Source organism: Cololabis saira, chromosome 15, assembly GCF_033807715.1.
Source record: "Cololabis saira isolate AMF1-May2022 chromosome 15, fColSai1.1, whole genome shotgun sequence".
In the NCBI taxonomy this organism is placed as follows: domain Eukaryota; kingdom Metazoa; phylum Chordata; class Actinopteri; order Beloniformes; family Belonidae; genus Cololabis; species Cololabis saira.
The window spans coordinates 37,019,632-37,042,096 of record NC_084601.1 but is presented as its reverse complement, the minus strand read 5'-3'; the positions used below and the strand labels follow the sequence as shown (position 1 = coordinate 37,042,096).

General features: G+C 45.6%; 1 protein-coding gene and 1 gene segment (V, D, J or C); one reads left to right on the top strand and one right to left on the bottom strand.

The window, feature by feature from the left end:
* Positions 1–4,555: 4,555 nt before the first annotated feature.
* On the bottom strand, positions 4,556–15,969 carry LOC133460908 (immunoglobulin kappa light chain-like). Its single transcript, XM_061741624.1, has 4 exons — positions 15,751–15,969; positions 15,595–15,696; positions 7,255–7,336; positions 4,556–4,924 (listed from the first exon to the last, which is right to left on the bottom strand). The coding sequence occupies exons 1-4, from the start codon at positions 15,967–15,969 to the stop codon at positions 4,602–4,604; spliced, it is 726 nt and encodes a 241-aa protein (XP_061597608.1). The 3' UTR covers positions 4,556–4,601.
* A 2,846-nt stretch (positions 15,970–18,815) lies between these two features.
* Positions 18,816–21,843, top strand: LOC133460907 (Ig kappa chain V region K-25-like). The segment is given in 4 exon segments: positions 18,816–18,838; positions 20,669–20,712; positions 21,327–21,407; positions 21,515–21,843. Coding segments are annotated over 4 exon segments (477 nt in total).
* The last annotated feature ends 622 nt before the right edge of the window (positions 21,844–22,465 follow it).

The following is a 22,465-nucleotide window of genomic DNA, read 5'->3' as shown; positions in this document are numbered from 1 at the left end:
GCCAATCACGGAGCAGAACGGCCCAAGAAGCCCTCAGCCAATGAATGGTGGCGATTTTGTGTATCATGTGTCAATCAATGTGTTTAGTTACACAAGTGCGCCAAAAAAAAACCCGTGTGTATGACTTTGTGTATCACACACAAAAAAGTCAGATTTTCGCGTTGTGGGGACATGTCTCGAAAAAGCGGGAGAAGGTAAATTGCGGCTTCCTGGATGCTGCTAAATAGTTTGAATTATGGGGACATGGGGGGTGTCCTCATAATGCTCAGGTGTCCTTCCTATGTGAGTGCCCAGTCCGATAAAATGACCCCATAAACCGCTTAACCAACACACACACACACACACACACACACACACACACACACACACACACACACACACACACACACACACACACACACACACACACACACACACACACACACACACACAATATATTTTCATTAATATATGAATGAATACAGCTTCTACTATCTTTATATAACTCTACTTTACTTTATTTTATGATTCCAACATTTCTTTTTTTACTTGAATGGTGAAAGAGTCTGTGAGATACCAAGCTGCCCCGCCCACTAGCTGGAATGTGGCCTTTGAGTTCCAGGTGGAAAAATAAATGACAGAAAGATAGTTTACAGTTCAGAAAACATATTTTCTCGTTTATATTCTACCAACAAACAGACATAACCAATTATAGCGCCTCATCAAAATAAGACAACCTAATACAATTCCCTATGATTACTCCAAACCTAAATAATACAAACCAGGAGAATCTCCAACATTCAAAATGACAATAAATTAGTACGAATTAGCTCCACAACTTCCCCTGTTACACCTTGTGTCTTGTCCCCTCCACTAGTGGGAATAATATAAAAACCCTGTCCCACTGTGGAGACACATCCGTAATGGGACGTGGACAAGAGACAAACACAGAGAAGGTATCAAGGTAACTAACTGTACAAACCGGTTTAGGGACACATGACGCATGCAAGATGGGGGATGAAAAGTCTTTAATACAACACCATGTTGACAAAACTGAAAACAGAATCCCAACCATGACAGTGACAAGCACACATTGATGAAATAGAAGTCCAGGAGTTCATGAAGGGGAGAAGTGGACATGTTCACCTTTTCACAGAGTCATAAAAGTCTTTTTTGGAGAAGAATTAGGAAACTTATGATTCCCATGAAAACATTTAATGAGAATTTGTCATCATTTATGACAAAGACACAATTGATTCAGACTATTCATGCTCAAGAAAATCAACTTTCAAGGACAACAGATTTTATCTGAAATATGTCAAAACATCAGAGAGGTGTGTGGATATAAGAATAATTAATCTGATCTAAAATGAACGTTGGATTAACTTACCTCCGTCATGGCTGAATGTCAATTATGATCTTGTTTTTTTCCATCCATCCATCCATCGTCCGACGCTTTATCCGTTCCCGGGTCGCGGTGGCAGCAGCCTCAGCAGAGATGCCCAGACTTCCTTCACCCCAGACATTTCCTCCAGCTCTTCCGAGGGGAGTCCGAGGCGTTCCCGCATAACTGCGGACGCTGCACCGATCCGTCTGTCAATCTCCCGCTCCATCGTTCCCTCACTCGTGAACAAGACCCCGAGATACGTGAACTCCTCCACCTGAGGCAGGCCTTCTCCACCCACCCGGAGAAGGCACGCCACCCTTTCCCGGTGGAGAACCATGGCCTTGGTTTTGGAGGTGCTGATTCTCATCCCTGCCGCGTCGCACTCGGCCTCAAACCGCCCCAGCACATGCTGGAGGTCCCGGTCCGATGAAACCAACAGGACAACATCATCCGCAAAAAGCAGAGATTAAATCCTGAGGTTCCTAATCCGGATCCCCTCTGGCCCCTGACTGCGCCTAGAAATCCTGTCCATAAAAATTATGAACAGGACCGGTGACAAAGGGCAGCCCTGCCGGAGTCCAACATGCACCGGGAACAAGTCTGACCTACTGCCGGCAATAGGAACCAGACTCCTGCTCCGATCATACAGAGACCGGACAGCCCTTAATAGAGGGCCCCGGACTCCATACTCACTCAGCACCCCCCACAGAATGGCACGAGGGACACGGTCAAATGCCTTCTCCAGATCCACAAAACACATGTAGACTGGTTGGGCAAATTCCCATAAACCCTCGAGCACCCTGCGGAGGGTGTAGAGCTGGTCCAGTGTTCCGCGACCGGGACGAAAACCGCATTGTTCCTCCTGAATCCGAGGTCCAACTATCGGCCGTAATCTCCTCTCCAGTACCCTGGCGTAGACTTTCCCGGGGAGGCTGAGAAGTGTGATCCCCCTATAGTTGGAACACACTCTCCAGTCCCCCTTTTTAAAAAGAGGGACCACCACCCCGGTTTGCCACTCCAGCGGTACTGTCCCCTTCCTCCATGCAATGTTGCAGAGGTGTGTCAACCAAGACAGCCCTACGACATCCAGAGACTTGAGGTACTCAGGGCGAATCTCATCCACCCCCGGTGCCCTGCCACTGATGAGCTTATGAACCACCTCAGTGACCTCGGCTTGGGTGATGGATGAGCACGTCCCCAAGTCCCCACTCTCTGCTTCCTCAGTGGAAGGCATGTCAGTCGGGTTGAGGAGATCCTCGAAGTATTCCTTCCACCGTCCGACAATGTCCCCAGTCGAGGTCAACAGCTCCCCACCCACACCGTAAACGGTGCCGGCAGAGTACTGCTTCCCCCTTCTCAGGCGCCGAACGGTCCGCCAGAATTTCCTCGAGGCCGACCGAAAGTCTTCCTCCATGCCCTCCCCGGACTCATCCCAGACCCGGGTTTTTGCCTCCAGGACCGCCCGAGCCGCGGCTCACTTGGCCTGCCGGTACCCATCTACTGCGTCAGGAGTCTCACAGGCTAACATAGCCCGGTAGATTTCCTTCTTCAGTCTGACGGCATCCTGTACTTCCGGTGTCCACCACCGGGTTCTAGGATTGCCGCCACGACAGGCACCAGAGACCCTGCGACCACAACTTCAAGCCGCCGCGTCGACAATGGAGGCAGAGAACATGGTCCACTCGGACTTAATGTCCTCCGCCTCCCCCGGGATCTGAGAGAAGTTCTCTCGGAGGTGGGAGTTGAAGATGTCCCTGACAGAGGGCTCAGCCAGACGTTCCCAACAGACCCTCACAATCCGTTTGGGTCTGCCCGACTGTCCAGCCTCTTCCCCTGCCAGCTCATCCAACTCACCACCAGGTGGTGATCAGTTGACAGCTCAGCCCCTCTCTTCACCAGAGTGTCCAAGACATGCGGCCGAAGGTCAGATGAAACGACAACAAAGACGATCATTGACCTCCGGCCTAGGCTCTCCTGGTGCCACGTGCACTGATGGACACCCTTATGTTTGAACATGGTGTTCGTTATGGACAAACCATGACTAGCACAGAAGTCCAACGACAAAACACTGCTCGGGTTCAGATCGGGGAGGCAGTTCCTCCCAATCACGCCTCTCCAGGTATCACTGTCATTGCCCACGTGAGCGTTGAAGTCCCCCAGTAGAACAATGGAGTCCCCAGTTGGAGCACTATCCAGTACTCCTTCCAGGGAACCCAAGAAGGCCGGGTACTCGGCACTGCTGTTCGGCCCGTAGGCACAAACAACAGTGAGAGACCTTTTCCCGACCCGAAGGCGCAGGGAAGCGACCCTCTCGTTCACCGGGGTGAACTCCAACACATGGCGGCTGAGCTGGGGGGCTATAACCAAGCCCACACCAGCCCGCCACCTCTCACCCTGGGCAACTCCAGAGTAGTGGAGGGTCCAGCCCCTTTCAAGGAACTGGGTTCCAGAGCCCAAGCTATGTGTGGAGGTGACCCCGACTATCTCTAGTCGGTATGTCTCAACCTCACGCACAAGGTCCGGCTCCTTGCCTCCCAGCGAGGTGACATTCCATGTCCCCACTGCGAGGGTTTTGGTCCAGGGATTGGGTCGTCGAGGCACCCCTCCATGACTGCTACCCAGTCCACATTGCACCGGGCTCTCACGGTCCTTCCTGCGGGTGGTGGGCCTACAGGAAGGCGGGCCCACGTCGCCGTTTCGGGCTGAGCCTGGCCGGGTCCCACGGGCAAAGACCCGGCCACCAGGCGCTCGCCTACGAGCCCCAACCCCAGGCTTGGCTCCAGGGAGGGGCCCCGGTGACGCCGATCCGGGCAACGTTACGGTGCTCGATTTATTTTTCCTCATGATTGGCTTTTGTGAACCGCTCTTAGTCTGGCCCGTCACATCTTGTTTTTCTAATTAATTGTATTAGATATAATAAACTACAGTACATGAGTTCAGGATTTCTTTCTTTAGCAGTTTTTCAGGTATGATACAATCTAAATCTCATTACTTTATGGGTATTTATACATTTATTGTATCAACACATAAGTGATAACTATGGATTTCATGTAAAGTACTGGACTGAAATCACCACAATGACCATAAATAACCTTGTTAATGAGTTTATTGTTTAAAGCCATCATCAATACAACAAGAAGGAACACATAACTGTTGAAACATTTCAGGAGAAAAAGAAAGAGAGAGAGAGAGAAGTAGAAGAGTAAAAGCAGGTTGAGAGTCCCAGGGAGTCAGGTCAGGACTGGGAGCACTGGTCTCTCCTCAGGGTCTCTGAGACTGGAGTCTGGGAGCCCTGGGTGGCCTCACAGGTCACAGAGAGCGCCTTGGTCCACTGGTCTGCAGGGAGTCTCAGGGTGCTGCTCCAGCTGTAGTGGCCGTCCTCCTGCAGCACCCCGGGGCTCCTGCTCTCCTCCCAGCTGCTGCTGCTGCTGCTGCCGTCCACCTTCCAGGACAGACTCCAGTCTGAGGGGAAGCCCTTGTTGGCCAGACACATGAGTGTGGCCGTCCCCTGCTGCAGCTCCCCACTGGACAGGACTGTCAGGGAGGGACGGACATCACCTAGGAGACACCACTCAGGTTAGAGGACAGGAACCACCAACAACACACACTGGGACACCGTAACTGAGAGGTGAGTTTTGAACTGGAAGAAGTTTCTGTCAGATGTTTTCTGCTCCATCAGTCACTCAGAAACACATTGTTTCACTTCCTTTCAGAAACCTCTCATTTTCATTTCATTTCATTTTATTCTTTATTTCATTCAAAAAAAACAATACAATTTAATACAAACACAAATACAAATGTTCCTAACTTATGAATGAAAAGGAGCAGAAAGAAGAAGAATCTTATCTGATCTGCCCTTTTCACAAATAACATAAATTAACAATAATTAAAAAAACAAAAAACTAAGTGAATAAAAACAACTAAAATAAAATTAAAATAACATTAAAATAAAATTACCACCGCCTACGGGTATGTCAATCAAACTCAACATTTTTCGTTATATTTCCTTAACATACAGGTTTTAATTGTTCTTTTAAATGTAATGTTTGATTTGGATTCTTTGTTTTCTTTATTCAGATTGTTCCATAAATTGATTCCTTTCACAGAAACACAACGTTCCATCAATTTTGTCCTGCATCTTGGTTTTATAAAAATCTCTGTTCCTTTTAAGTTATACTTGCTTTTTCTTTTTTCAAATCTTTTCTGAATGTTGATTGGTAAAGTTTTTTTATGAGCTTTAAACATAATTTGCAGAATACTATAGTCTACTAATTCATGAAATTTCAACAAATTTAACTGAAGGAATAATGGATTTGTTGGATCTCTATATCGTTTTCTACTAATTATCCTTATGGCTCTTTTTTGCAGAATGAAAATTGATTGAATATATGTTTTACAGGCATTTCCCCAAACTTCAACACAGTAGGTCAGATATGGAACAATCAGAGTGTTATATAAAATGTACATTGCTTTGTTGTCCAATAAATCCTTAACTTTGTGTAACAGAGCAATTGTTTTTTTGATATTTTTATCTTTGTATAATTGATATGTGATTTCCAATTCAAATTCTCATCCAGCATGACACCCAAAAACTTGGTTTCTCTTACTCTATTAATTTCAATACCATCTATATTAATTGAAGAGTCCGTTTCTCTCTTTCTGTTACTAAATATCATGAAGTTTGTTTTTTCAAGATTCACTGATAATTTATTTACCTCAAACCATGTTTTTATTTTTTTAAATTCCTTTTTAACCACATTCAACACATATGTTAAATCTTCCCCAGAATAACATAAAGTAGTGTCATCTGCAAACAAAATACATTTGAGCAGTTTGGAAACATAAACAAAATCATTAATATACAAAATAAACAGTTTTGGCCCAAGAACCGACCCCTGAGGTACGCCACACTTAATAAATTGTGATTCAGATTTGACATTATTTATCTGCACATACTGCTTTCTATTCTCTAAGTAGCTTGAGACCCATTGATGTGCCACCCCTCTGATACCGTATTTGCTCAATTTTTTTAGAAGTATGGTATGATTTATGGTATCAAAGGCTTTTTTGAGGTCAACAAAAATACTTACAAAAAAATGTCTCTTATCAATTGCAGTGCAAATTTCTTCAGTTAATTCCATAAGTGCCATTGATGTGGAGTGATTGGTTCTAAATCCATACTGACCATTGTTTAAAATATTGTATCTGTCTATAAATGTATCTAACCTAACTACAAATAATTTCTCTAATATTTTTGAAAATTGTGGAAGCAAGGATACTGGTCTGTAGTTGGAAAAAACATGTTTATCTCCATTTTTATAGAGTGGAATTACTTTTGCTGTTTTCATATTATCAGGAAATATCCTCCTCATGCAGATCAGCACAGACAATCATGATCATGTTTCAGCTGAAATATGACAAATTAAAATAGTATCAAGACCTCAGTCTACAACCTCCAACTTATCATAAAAGTTTTTATCGGAAAACTAAGCAACGATAAAATGAAGTGAAACAAAACTAAAAAAAAAGAGATCACAGTTTTTGAACATTTTGATCTGTCAATTTTATCCTGAATCTGTGCATGAAGTCGGACTTTCAAGTTATCACTGCACAACTCTTATGTTTGACATCTGATAACTTTTAAATAAACAATTCAATCTTTTCTGAACACTAAATAGTTTAAAAATCTAATTCCACAAGAATATTTTACTGAATATCTTAACTCGACTTCTGACTTGGACGACATGATATTAAATACAGTAAAAAATAGATACCTGAAACTAAAACTACTGTGAAAATAAATAAACGTAAGGTTTCAAGTGTCTAAAGAAGAATTGTTGAAGGTAAGTAACAATATACCTTTAAATTTAAACACAGTTTGAACTTACTTCCAACATCCAGTCTGGTTCCTCCACCAAAAGTCCACCACAGTGATACAAACTGATGAAACCGTCGTACAAAAACCTCTGACTGCAGAGAGACACGCTCTCTGACTCGGAAACAAACAAACTCTACAAAACATGTAATTTTTTTCTATTCAACAGCCAATACCTCAAATATGTATTTATACATGTAGCACATATCCAAGCTCATTTTTATTTTTCTATGCAACATTTTTTAAATTAAATCTTCTTTTTCTTTTGACAGAAACAAACACTTTTCTTGAAAAACTTCCCAAAGTTTGTGACTTGTAGAAACTCCATATTCTTATGTGCAACAAACTAAAACTCAAATATCAGTTGGATTTCATTCAAGTGATTTACATGTTTATAAGTTTATAGTAGATGTCACGCAGGACACTTTAGAGACAAAGTAGACAAAGTCCAATTACATAATGAAAGTGTTTAGTTGCAATTATATTGTCAGGGATTTATGCATGAGGAGAAGAAATCTATTTTCCGTGACACAGAGATGGTGAAAAGAATCATAAATATAAAAAAGTGACTTCTTTTGAGAACTGGTGACCAATTCAGGGAGTACGACCTTTGACCTGAACAGAACTGGAATACTGTAGAGTTCAGCTGATCCCTGAGACCGGATGGATGGATGGATGGATGGATGGATGGATGGATGGATGGATGGATGGATGGATGGATGGATGGATGGATGGATGAATCAATGGATGGATGGATGGATGGATGGATGGATGGATGGATGGATGGATGGATGGATGGATGGATGGATGGATGGATCTCTACTCCCAATCTTTTCTACTCCCAAGAAATTAACAGATATTAAAACAAAAATGTCCTGAAGAGTTAATCTGCATCATATTAGTTTATAATGATGTTTTCAAACGTGATACCTTCTTGATAGCGTTAACCTATTGATCTATTGATGATAATCATCATCATCATCATCATCATCATCATCATCATCATCATCATCATCATCATCATCATCATCATCATCATCATCAGAGTTATGAAGTCTCTGCTGGAGTCAGTGGGAACATTTCCATAGAAGTACTTTGCATCAGCAGCACCACGCTCCAGTGATCTGGGAGAGTTTATAGTCCTGACACTTGAACTCTGGATGACTGACAGCTGTCCTTCATGACAACAGAACACACAGAAATCCTCCTCATCAAAAACATGACTCTGATCTGCGTCCTCATCTGGACTCTCCTCTGCTGCTGCTTCACAGGTAAAGTCCAGAGAATCCAACTCCTCTCCTCTATGAACATCTGTCCCTCTGAAATGAAGCTGACAAAACCATGAAGCTGTTTTCTGTTTGTGTCTCTGTTTCCTCATAGTCCAGAGGTCAGGTCACAGTGACTCAGCCTGGATCAGTGACTTCTGCTCTGGGAGGCTCCGTCACCATCAGATGTAAAACCAGTCACGATGTTCGTGGCTCCAACTATTTAGCCTGGTATCAACAGAGAGATGGAGGAACTCCTAAACTGCTCATTTATTTAGCTACCACCAGACAATCAGGAACAACAAGTCGTTTTACAGGCAGTGGATCAAACTCTGACTTCACTCTGACCATCAGTGGAGTTCAGGCTGAAGATGCAGCAGTTTATCACTGTCAGGGTGCTCATTACATCAACAGTCTGTATTCGTTCACACAGTGAAAAACAGTCGTACAAAAACCTCCTTCAGTCAGACTGAACAGAAACTGAACTGACTGATACACTTCACTGAACACACACACACACACACACACACACACACACACACACACACACACACACACACACACACACACACACACACACACACACACACACACACACACACACACACACACACACACACATACACATACATTATGTATTTATGTATTTAAAATGTATTCCAACACTCCATTCTTGTTTCTACCAGATTTTCCAACAGAATGAAGATGAGTCCTTCTGGGACGGTTAGATCAGTAAATCTTAGTAATGACCTTTGACCTCAGCTTCAGAACGTCTTGATAATAATAATAATAATTCATTTTATTTGGAGGCGCCTTTCACGTCACCCAAGGTCACCTTACAGAGTAAAGACAAGAAATACAATTTAAAATACAATAAAACATCCATAAAAGCAACAATACAAATAATATAACAGTAGACAAACAAACTGGTGGGAAGTAGTGCGTGATGTCCGGTCATAGTGAATGGGCTAGTTTGAACAGGTGGGTTTTGAGTTGTGTTTTGAATGTGGTGATGGAGTGTATTTGTTTTATGTGTGGGGGGAGGGAGTTCCAGAGTCTGGGTGCTGAGCAACTGAAAGCTCGGGCACCCATGGTGCTAAGGTGTGAGGTGGGAGTGTAAAGAAGTCCAGTAGAGGTTGAGCGGAGGGTGCGGGAGGGAGTGTAATCTTGCAATAGGTCACAGAGGTAAGTGGGGGCTAGGTTGTGAAGGGCTTTGTGGGTGAGGAGGAGGTTTTTGTAGATGATGCGGTATTGGACTGGGAGCCAGTGGAGTTGGATAAGAACGGGGGTGATGTGGTCAGATCACTTGGTGCGGGTGATGATCCGGGCGGCCGAGTTCTGTATGAGTTGCAGTTTGTCGGTGAGTTTGGTTGGGAGGCCAGTGAGGAGGGCGTTGCAGTAATCAATACGGGATGTGATGAATGAGTGGACCAGGATTTCTGTGCTGGATTGGGACAATGCTGGACGGAGTCTGGAGATGTTGCGGAGGTGGAAGAATGCAGTCCGGGTGATGTTGTGAATGTGAGGTGCAAATGAGAGTGTGCTGTCCAAAATGACGCCGAGGCTCTTGACGTGGGGGGAAAAGGGTACCGGGAAGCCGTCGATGATGATGGGAAGGGCGGGAGAGGGTTGTGACTTGGTGAGGGTGGATTTGGAGCCGATGAGAAGAGCCTCAGTTTTATTGCAGTTGAGTTTTAAGAAGTTATTGCTCATCCAGGTATTGATGTCGTGTAGGCAGGTGGTGAGGGAAGTGGGAGGAATGGCAGCGGTGGGGTTGGAGGAGATATATATCTGAGTGTCATCAGCGTAGGTGTGAAAATGGACCCCATGGTGACGGAGAATTGAACCTAGGGATAGGAGGTAGATGGTGAAGAGAAGTGGACCCAATACTGACCCCTGGGGGACACCCATTGTGACACCCGTGCACCCAGATTTATGGGTGATTTATGATAGTGACATGACTCCCTAGTTAGTAGTGACTGGTTTATAACAGAGAGGTTTTACGTTCACATACACTCCTCTCCAGGCTTCATTCTGTCTTCATCTTGTGTTTCATTCTTTTATTGCAGGGTCCGTACCTACTTTACAGAGCAAGCTAAAGACTCAGCTCCTTCAGGAGCATTTCTGCATTTAGTTAACTTCTTTTTTTTTTTGTTACCCAAATCCTCCATGGCAGGACCCTTCCACACCGCATTCTCACCGACACAGACACACAATCACGCACCATTTCCCCCTCCCCGGGGGGGGGGGCAGCACCGCCAGAAGGCACCCCAGGCTGCACGGCGAGCCCCGCCGGGCCCGGGTACCCCGACCCACCTATCCCAGGCCGGTGAGGGAACGCGGGTGATGTGGGACCCCCTCCCGCCCCTGGTGTTGAGTGCATGTGATTAATGCCATAAAAACAGGGAGGGTGAGGGCCAAGTATCGATTTGACACCGACCCGCCCCCTCCCGAACTACGTGTCCTCGTCAAATGTATTTATTAAGTGTTGAATGTGCAGTGTCTACAGTGCTGTTAAAACCGTGAGGCGGGGAGTGCCGGGCCACGCGGGACAGTGCCCCCCAAGACCCGGACCCCCCGCCCTTTGCCTATGTGCGTATGAATCGTATAGGGGGGGAAGGAGGGGGAGCGGAGGCCGAAGCCAGGAAGCAGGACCAGCAAAGCCGGCCCTGATAAGACACCCGCGCCCCCCCACCGGCCATCCAGTAGACGGGGGCCGGCCCTCCGAGCCGGGCGAGGGCCCCGCCGTACCTCCACGGGCGCCCCCGGCGCCGCCGGAGCCCCCAGACGGAGGGGGAAACGGTCCAACATCCTCCCATTCATACTGACAACATAAGACATAGACACCTGGGAATGGTGCCACCCCGCCGCCGCGCCCGCCCGTGCACCCCCCGGTCAGGGGAGGCCCGATCCCCGGACCCGGCCCCACCCCCCCCCGAGACCACCCCGGCGGACACCCCAAGGGTCACGGAGTCCCCACATCCGCAGGGGCACTCGGCCCCCGCCCAGCGACAGAGGACCAAGGCAGCAATGCCCCCCCAGCGCAGACAGCCACCCCCCACCCAGGCAGGGCCGGGCCCTCTGAGTGGGGCCCCCACGTCCACGGCCCAGCCCCCCCCGGGAGACCCGGAGACGCCCAAGCCACAGCCCCCCGCCCGAGCCCCCCCCAGCCACCCTCCCCCACCGCCATGAGGCAACCCCCCCCACAGGCCCCCACCGGCCAGGGACAGGGCCCCACCGCCCCCCCCACCGCCCCTCAGGGGCCACCAGAGGCCGGCGCCCCAGACCCCCCAAGCCGACCCCCCAACCCCAAGGGCTACGTATTGGCTATATTCCTAAAATTGCAGTTAACACGCAAAACAGTGGATTTAGACCAATTAATAGAATAGTCAGACAAAGATGAAAATCCCTCTATAAGTGCAATTGTCTGTGATAGTGAAGTTTGTGAATTCTGGAGGAGGAGAAGTACGTCATCCGCATAAAGACTTATTTTGTGCTCTAATGTTTTGCATTGTATACCTTTAATATTTTGATTTTGTCTAATAGCTGCAGCTAAAGGTTCAATAAATATTGCAAATAGTGAGAGAGAGAGAGGGCAACCTTGCCTAGTGCCTCTTTCCAAGTTAAAGCTTGAGGAGATTTGATCATTTGTCCTTACCCGTGCCTTGGGCGAGCTATATAATATTTTTATCCAGTCAATAAAAGATTTGCCAAATCCAAATTTATGTAAAGTTGCCAATAGAAACTTTCAATTCACCCGATCAAATGCTTTTTCAGCATCTAAAGATATAATAGTAGTTTCCAATTTGTTGATATTCGAATAATCTATAATATTAAGTAATCTACGAGTATTAGTAGAAGAATGTCTACCTTTAATGAAACCTGTTTGATCCGGATGTATAATAGAAGGGGTGACTCTTTTCAGACGATCGGTAAGAGCCTTGCTGATTATTTTAAGGTCTACATTTATCAATGATATTGGGCGATAGCTCGATGGGAGCAAGAGATCCTTATCCGGTTTTAATAAAAGACTAATATTAGCAAAATTCATATTTAATGGTAAGCTTTTATTCTCCCTAACATTTAGGATCATTTTATAAAATGTTGGTGCTAATATGCTCCAGAATTCCTTATAGAATTCAGCTGGAAAACCATCTGGGCCCGGAGCTTTATTATTAGGCATATTTTGGAGAGCTTCATGAAGTTCTCCTATTGAGAGCTGTGAGTCTAAATTCGTAACCTACTCCTGATGTAACTTCGGCAGATTAATTTTTCCAAAAAACTTGTCGATGGATTGGTCGGATGGCTCAATTTGCGATAAATGTAGTTTATAGTAAAAGTCTCTGAAAACTGAGTTTATTAAACAGGGATCATGTGTAAAATCCCCTGATTGGTCCTTAATAGATGATATGGTTGCTTTTTCCCTATTTATTTTTAATTGATTGGCTAAATATTTCCCTGATCTGTTGGCGTGTGCAAAGTTTTCCAGGCGAAGCCTTTGTACTAAAAACTGTGTTTTTGCATCAATTATTTTATTTAATTCTATTTTAGTTTTCCTTATTCTATTCAGGATATGTTCGTCTGCAGATGTCCGGGAAGGCCTCCTCTAACGTTTTAATTTCGCATTCTAATTCTTTTGTTTTTAAGTTATCTTTCCTTTTTTTATTTGAGAAAAAGGAGATTATTTTACCTCGCATTACTGTTTTTCCTGCTTCCCATAGGACACTTGCTGATGTTTCTGGCTGATCGATAGTTTGCAAAAATATGTCCCATTCTTTCTTAAAAAAATTAATAAATTCAGGGTCTTTAAGCAAAGATGTGTTAAATCTCCAATTTTTAAAGGATGGTACGCTCCCCCTCTTCCCCAGAGTGAAAGTAACTGGTGCGTGATCGCTGATAATAATTGGGTGGATTTGGGATTCCGAGATATCTCTCATAAGAGAGCTACTGACTAAAAAATAATCTAACCTAGAATGTGAGTGATGCACAAATGAGAAAAAAGTGTAGTCCCTTAGAGTTTGGTGAAAAGAACGCCATATATCGCAAAGACCCAGATCAATTATATATTGCTTGACAATACTTGCTGACTGGCAACTCCTGTGTCCGCCTGCATTACTGAGCCTGTCCACTCCAGGGTCCAATGCCAGGTTGAGGTCTCCTCCGATGATGACTGTGTTGTCTAGGTGAGCAGAAAGTGAGGTGAAAAAAGAGTGAAAAAACGAGGAGTCATCAACATCAATCAATCAATTACTTTATTTGTCCCCAAGGGGGCGATTAGTTTCGCGACAGGAGAAGCAAACAATGGTAAATATACATAAAATATACATAATAAATTACAATAGTACATTTGGACCATATACATTAGAAATACTGTACATAAATTCAGGCTTTGAATTTTCAAAACTAATATTAAATATCTACCCTCTGAGTCAATGTATGTGTCCTTTACAGTGAAATTTACTCTTTTATTAATTAGAATTGCTACCCCTCTTTGTCTGGTTGTCTGGAGTTGTAATAGGCTGAGAAAACATGTGGAAACTGTGCCGTGGCCAATGTATCTGCTGAAGCTTTAACTAAGTGGTGTCTTGTAGTAGGACAATGTCTTCCTGTAGGGTTTTTATCTGATTAAGAAGTTTTAATCTCTTTGTTCTGTTCCCGGCTCCATCTACATTCCAAGTTACAAACTTTAATTTATCCATAATCCAATCATTGAAAGTAACATTATATGTAAATGGTAATGTTGCATGAGGGACTGTTGCATATGTGTGTGCCATGTTATCCTAAATGTAAAATATGTGTATTTGTACCAATTTACCAAACAGAAAGTGCAGCAGAGTGGGACATAGAGGGAAAAAAGAAAAAAGGGAAAATTCATAAAAGGAATGGGAAATTGGGGTTGAGGTGGGGGGAGGGAAATAATTATAATCATAATAAAAAAATAGAGGAAAAAAAAGAAACGGTCACCAATGTGTGCCTATGACTTACTGAGACTAGCAGAGCAAGAATTATTAATACATTAATATGTGCTGAAAGTGTTTATGAAGCTATATCTAATCTAATCACTAATTAGTGAGAAAGAAAGAGAAAAGAAAAAGGTAAATTTGTACTCATCTTTTAGCAGAGCCAGGGAGTGATGTTTAGACCCTCCAGAAAAACGCGGGCAAAAATCCTTGATTCTGCGGGCTAAAATCCTTGATTTTGCGGGCTAAAATCATTGATTATGCGATTAAATGTGCAGGTTTTTTATGTGCTTTTGTTTTAAGTCGTGGAATATGCGGAAAGTTGCAAAATATGCGAAATATGCAGGAAGTTGCGGATTCGGCGCTGAGCTCTTCCCTCTTCGCTCGCCGCTACTGAGGGAATCCTTGTTAGTTTATTTTCCTCCGCTTAGTAATATGATTAAATTCAGCAGGCTGTCTCGTCTGATCTGAGGTCGTAGGCGGAAAAAAAAGGAGAGCGCGGGTGGAGAGGAGAGGGGCGGTGGCGGCCCGGAGGCCAGCCGTCTCTCTCCCTCCAGCCCGCGGCTCAGTGCTCGGGTGATTGCCGGGCGTGCCGGAGCGGCGAGAGGACGAGCCAGAGCTCCGTCACCCCACGCGTCCGCCGCCAAGATCCCCCAAGTGGATGGGAGCGTGCGTCCGCCTCTGCCGGTCTTCGCGGGCGCAGTGGTATCCACCACGCAAGCGGGGGGCTCGACGGAGACGGCACTCCCTTTTTCCTCTCACCCCCGCGGGTGAGAGCTGCTGTTTGGGGTGTGGCGGTTTCTGCGAGGGGTGCGGAGGTCCCCGGGTGGGTCCCGCACGTCGCGACCGGGCGTCCCGACATGTCACTCACAACACTTCCCCCTTTTTCCAAACTTTATGCGAAAATGTGCGGCTATTGTGAAATCAAGCGAGCCCCGCATAATTTGCATACTAAGCGCGGACATATGCGATCATCGCGGGAAATATGCGCCCTTTTAGGAATAAATCTGCGCGTAATCTGGCGTAATCTGCGCCATTTGGCTGATTATGCAATGAATTATGCGATCGCGTAATTGCGTTTTTCTGGAGGGCCTAGATGTTGGGGTCGCGGTACAGTTATCCGTTCACGTACAGCTTGTCCACGGTGATGACAGCACGAGCTCCCTCCGTCATGAGCTTCTTCTGGATCGGGAAGAGGACTCTGCGATGATCCAGGATATCCTGGGGGAACTGTTTATTTACGGAGAACGGCAGTCCGCGTAGCTAGGGTCCACGGCTTCTCACCTGTTCCTTCTGCTTAAAGTGTTCAAATTTAGCAACAATGGGTCTAGGTCTCTGGGCTTCGGATCTTCTTCCTCCTAGGCGATGGACGCGGTGAAACGTGATGGAGTTTGCCATGTCTTCTGGAAGTTTCAGGTGTCTTTTGATGAAATCCTGGACGGTTTGCTCAGGATCTTCATCAGGCTTCTCCGGAATCCCAGAAAACACTAGGTTGTCCCTCATGCTGTGGGCCTGTAGATCTAAAACGGCCTCTTTCATAGATTTATTTTCCCTTTTAAGCTGGCTCATCCCCTCTGTCAGAGTTTTTACCGACTCTTTTAAATCCCGGTTTTCAGCCGCGAGCGATTCAACCTGCCGTTGGCTGAATTCCAGAGAGTTTTGGAGTGCTTGTATCTCCCTGTACATAACCTCAAGGAGGGACAGACGGGACTCAAAGCTATTCAAACGGGCATTGATGGACAGCAGGGCGTCTGTGGTGGTATTACCTGGGGGTGAGATTGCTCCAGGTGATTTTTCATCTCAGGATCTCTTGGACGATGAAGAGTTCCCAGTAGCTCTGTCTTTTATACCCATGACAATCCTGTTATAATTTTCTTCCATATATTCCTCCAGAGAATCTAAGGGTTCTTCATGATCCAGATTATTTATACTTATATAACCTCTCTGTCAAATAAGTTTTTGCTAATGTATTCTTGCTATTTGTTTGATAACCAAAATGTATTTTTTAGCTCGACATTGAATGCTGCTGCCTGGTGCTTCCTCGTGCTCCTACCACATCTCGCGATAACTCGAGAACTCACGAGAACTCAGAACTCCCCGAGCAGAACTCCTCCCCGAGCAGAACTTAACATTTAGTTAACTTCTATGCTCATCATATTGAGTTACATTTGTCCAGCTGGACCTTCCTGTGTGTCTTCTTGCTTGTGTTGTTCTCTCAGATGTAAGTTGCTTTGGATAAAAGCGTCTGCTAGTGGACAGTAGTAGTATTATTAGTATAAACAAACTGTGTCCATCTCAGTCGTCTTAAACATCACACAACCAGACTTGTGGATGTTAAAAGATAAAGAAATACTATAATACAATAAAAATATTAATAAAATGAAGCTGCTTCTGTCACAGCTGAAAAGGCAGAGAACCCAAAAGCACAACACTAAACAGAGTATCAGAGTCTAAAAGGCTTTCATCAGGTCAAACGTAGGCAGGAGTCAAAAAACGGGCAGACAGGCAGATCAGGCAGACAAATCCAAAGGGGGCAGGCAAAAATCCAAACTGGGAATCAGGCAAAGTAGCAGGCAGGCAGGCATGCAGAAACAGACAGACTCAGGAACGCTGGAGAGCTAGGCATGAACACTGGACAATCTGGCAGCCGGCATGTGGAAGTGGGCCGGTATATAAAGGGGAACTGATGACCATGGAAACCAGGTGTGGAGATGGACGGAGAAGCACAGGTGAGGGGAATGAGACACCGTCGTACCGTCGTATTCCACCGTCAGAATACAAAGTAGTTAAAGAGCATATCAACCGGCTGCTGGGCGCACAGGTCATCCGTGAAAGGAGCAGTCCTTTTGCCTCACCGATTGTGCTGGTTAAGAAAAAAGATGGCAGCCTGCGGTTGTGCGTAGACTACCGACAGCTGAACAGCCGGACAAGGAAGGACGCCTTCCCTCTTCCTCGTATTGAGGAGTCACTTGATGCGTTAACCGGAGCTCGCTGGTTCTCCACTATGGATTTAGCCAGCGGCTATAATCAGGTTCAAGTTGTGGAGGCCGATTGACCCAAGACTGGTTTTTGTACCCCGTTCGGGCTGTTCGAGTGGAACCGCATGCCCTTTGGGCTGTGAAACGCGCCTAGCACCTTCCAGCGGCTCATGCAGAGGATTTTCGGAGACCAGCAATGTCAGTCCCTGCTCTTATATCTAGACGACATTGTGGTTTTATCCTCTACCTTTCAACAACATCTGGAGCGTCTGGAGGTGGTGCTGCAGCGGTTACAACAGAAGGGCCTGAAGGCTAAGCTGTCAAAGTGCTCCTTTTTCCAGCGAGAGGTCAGTTATTTGAGGCATGTCATCTCTGCCAGTTGTGTTTCCACTGATCCGGGCAAAGTGGAGGTGGTAGCCAACTGGCAGCCCCCCACCACCATCTTGGAGCTGCGGTCCTTTCTCGGTTTTGCAAGCTACTATCGTCGCTTCGAGGAGGGGTTCGCCAAGTTGGCTGCCCCTCTACACCGTCTTGTGGCAGAGCTTGGGTGCTCTAAGTCCAAGAGGTCACCTAGCCCGGTTTCAGACAAGTGGACATCAGAACATCAGCAGAGCTTTGATGCCTTAAAGTTTAAGCTTACCAATGCCCCCGTGCTTGCCTTTGCCGACTTTACCCTCCCCTTCATCCCGGAGATAGACGCCAGTCATGGAGGCTTGGGAGCGGTACTCTCACAGGAGCAGGAGGGAAAGGTGCGGCCTATAGCATTTGCCAGCCGAGGTTTGAGGCCGACAGAGAGCAACCCAGTTAATTATAGCTCCATGAAGCTAGAGTTTTTAGCTTTAAAGTGGGCAATGGCGGAAAAATTCCGTGAGTACTTGCTTGGGCACAAGTGTCTGGTTTTCACGGACAATAATCCCCTCAGCTACTTGTCAACAGCTAAACTTGGTGCACTGGAGCAACGCTGGGCAGCTCAGCTTGCAGCTTTCGATTTCGACGTTCGCTACCGCCCTGGTAAGAACAATGCAAATGTGGATGCCCTGTCCCGCTTGTACCCCCCTGTTGTAGTGAACCTGGAAACTGTAGTCCCTGGTACATCACTTCCACCACCCTTGAAGCGAGCTCTACAAGCTTGAGGGCCCGAAGCTTGTCAGGCTGCTGTCCAAGCTCTGCCTCAGCACCTTCCTGCTGACATTGGCGCACTTCAGCAGGGTGATCCGGTGCTCTCAGAGGTGTTGACGTTTTGGCAGCAGCAACAATATCCCAACCATGGAGAACGCAGGCGGCTGTCCCAGCTAGCGGTGGTGCTTCTCAAACAGTGGGATAGGCTGACTGAACAAGCGGGAATGATCTACAGAAAGGTTGCACGGCCCGATGGTGGAGAAGCAGTTCTCCAGGTACTGTTACCGGCTGCGTTAAAGGAGAAGGTCCTCACCGAGGTTCACCAAAACCATGGCCACCAAGGTGTGGAGAGGACCTTGGAATTGCTAAGGCAGCGTTGCTACTGGCCGGGTATGACCTCCGATGTGAAGCGTTGGTGTCAAACCTGTGAGCAGTGCCAGGTGGCCATGGACTCAGGGCCACCGGTCCGAAGCTAGAGATACATGCAGCATTCTAAGGCTTATACATACAAGACTTTTCATTTTTTGCGGCTCCAGACATATTTGTTTTTTGTGTTTTTGGTCCAATATGACTCTGTGGCAGGGTGCGTGCCACGGGGGGCCCGACCGAAGGACGGAGAGACACAGAGTTTCGTGCAGACCCTTTTTCTTTTTTTTTTTATTTCACAACACCCACATGTGCATAAGCATCACCCAGGACACAGCTCCTCCGACCCCTTTTCTGTTGTCCAGCTTCGCCTTATAAGGCAGGCAGGGTGGAGAAATCCACTCAGGCGGATGGGACACAGGTGCGCGTGTCCTATCCACCTCTCCACCCTGCCAAAGACTCTTTCAACATTTTGGGTTGCCGACCTCTGATCTAGGAGTTGAAGACTGTCATGTACCTGCAGCAACGAGCTCATTTGCACCTTCATGGAGGAGGAATCACTGTGATAATCTCCTTCTTTGATTTCTACAGTGCTTTTAACAGCATCCTGCATGACTGAATACCTGACAGGCAGCACACAATTTGTCCGTCTGGGCAGTGTTCTGTCTGATGTGGTGGTTAGTGATGCTGGAGCTCCTCAGGGGACTGTGCTTTCTCCGTTTCTCTTCACCTTTTACACCAATGATTTTCAGTCCAACACTGAGTCATGCCACCTACAGAAACTCTGGGATGACTCGGCTGTTGTCGGGCGTATAAGAGGGGGAGTACAGGTAACTGGTGGACAGATTCCTGGATTGGACTGAACTGAATCACCTGAAGCTAAATGTCTGCAAGACCAGAGAAATGGTGATCAAGTTCAGCAGGAAGAAAAAGCCTGCAGATGTTACCGGCCTCAGGTCTAGGGGTGTCTGGCAGCAAACACTCTCCTGAATGGTACTGGAATGAATGCAGGAAACAGGTAGCTGTTGTCAGTTGCTCAAATGCAGACTTATATGGTCTGCCATGCCCCGCACTTGAGCTTGATCCCTCCCCCCATTACCCATCCTACATCCTCCCTCTAGTGGACACAGACTGACACAATATTTATTAGAACAGAAGAATGAGAGTAGATTAGAATAATAAATGAAATGTGTTCTCTATTTTTAAATTGGTTGAATAGCTGAATTTCCAAAAAAGTAGGGGTGTCTGCTTTTATAAAAGTATAATTTGAGGCGCCTTTTCTAACCCTCTAAATTAACAGATTGACAAATACAGGATTTAAAAAAAACACTGCAGCTGTCACAGTCTGAGGTTGAAGTGGGTGTGTCTGGCTCCTCCCCCCCTACCTGACAACACCTGCAATAACTAGTGCAATCATGCCCACAGTATTTAAACCTCAGTCTCTCTTCAGTCCATGCCAGATTGTCTTGTGTTCTCCAAGCCTTCAGCCGTTTATCAAACCAAGTGAGTTTTTCAAGTTTTTGACCTTTTCGACCTTTTTCATCCCCCAGACCATGTTTTTGCCTAAGCCCTTGCCGGCGGTACCTCTGCCTTCGCTGACAGCTTTTTTGAATTTTGACCCTTGCCTGCCCCTCTTCGGATTTTGCCTGATCCTTGCCTGCCTTGATTTTTTCAATAACTCTTTTGAACAGTTTTCCCTTTGTGTCTGCAATTGTGTCCATTCTTCGTGTGCCTGACAGAAGCATTTTCCAGATCCAGATGTGGGCTGTGTTGCTCTGGTGTGGTAACCTCTCTGATAAGAGGGAGAGAGTTCTGATAGCAGGAATTCAAAATGTTGGATGGATGGATATTTGTTGTCTGAGATTGGTGGCTCAATCCTTTTTTAGAACACATTTTACTTTTGTAAATCTGAACATCTGTACTTATGAAATGTAAGGAACGTTCTTTAAGTCCAGAATTAAGTTTTAAGCTGCCACCGCAGCACTTGGAAGTCTTAGAAACGTGACTAATGATATCTGCCCAGGACAGCTAAATGGATTTGATTCACAAAGTAATCTCAGAGTCTAGTAGCACCTCCTCATTACACATCAACGCATGTTATTTGTGAATTTGTGTTCAAACACTCAACATTTTATGCTAACTCTATACACAGGAAAATCCCCAAACTTGAATTATTGACGACAGACATATTCTAAGTCACGGAATTGATAGATGATTCAGTCTCAAAATCAGAACTAATTCATAAAAAAGAGACATAACTAGTCTCTGCTGGAGTCAGTGGGAACATTTCCATAGAAGCACTTTGCATCAGCAGCACCACGCTCCAGTGATCTGGGAGAGTTTATAGTCCTGACACTTGAACTCTGGATGACTGACAGCTGTCCTTCATGACAACAGAAGACACAGAAATCCTCCTCATCAAAAACATGACTCTGATCTGCGTCCTCATCTGGACTCTCCTCTGCTGCTGCTTCACAGGTAAAGTCCAGAGAATCCAACTCCTCTCCTCTATGAACATCTGTCCCTCTGAAATGAAGCTGACAAAACCATGAAGCTGTTTTCTGTTTGTGTCTCTGTTTCCTCAGAGTCCAGAGGTCAGGTCACAGTGACTCAGCCTGGATCAGTGACTTCTGCTCTGGGAGGCTCCGTCCCCATCAGCTGTAAAACCAGTCACAATGTTTACTATGATCGCTACTACTATTTAGCCTGGTACCAACAGAGAGATGGAGGAACTCCTAAACTGCTCTTTAATAATGATGGCAGTCGAGTATCAGGAACACCAAGTCGTTTTACAGATGGTGGATCAAACTCTGACTTCACTCTGACCATCAGTGGAGTTCAGACTAAAGATGCAGCAGTTTATTACTGTCAGAGTTTTCATGTCATCAACAGGAAAGATGTGTTCACACAATGAAAAACAGTCGTACAAAAACCTCCTCAGTCAGACTGAACAGAAACTGAACTGACTGATACACTTCTCTGAACACACACACACACACACACACACACACACACACACACACACACACACACACACACACACACACACACACACACACACACACACACACACACACACACACACACACACACACAATACATTAACAATGTTGAACTGTTGACATTCAGATTAAGTCATAATGAAAACACATTAATCCTTTACGTGACAAGTGACATCATTTAGTAACTTCAGAACTACATTCTTGGTTTTTACAATAAAAAGGTATGAAGTTAATAAAGGTCCTTTAATATTCTCCAATAACCCTCTATAGTTGAAAATTTGACATTTAAAGAATTGTATTAACTTACAAAATGTTAAGAGTGATTTTAGAAACCCACTTCCTTAGTTTTAACATTAAAATGTGATTTCTTTTGAGATCTGGTGACCAATTCAGGGAGTGCGACCTTTGACCTGAACAGAACTGGAATACTGTAGAGTTCAGCTGATCCCTGAGACCAGATGGATGGATGGATGGATGCATGGATGGATGGATGGATGGATGGATGGATGGATGGATGGATGGATGGATCTCTAC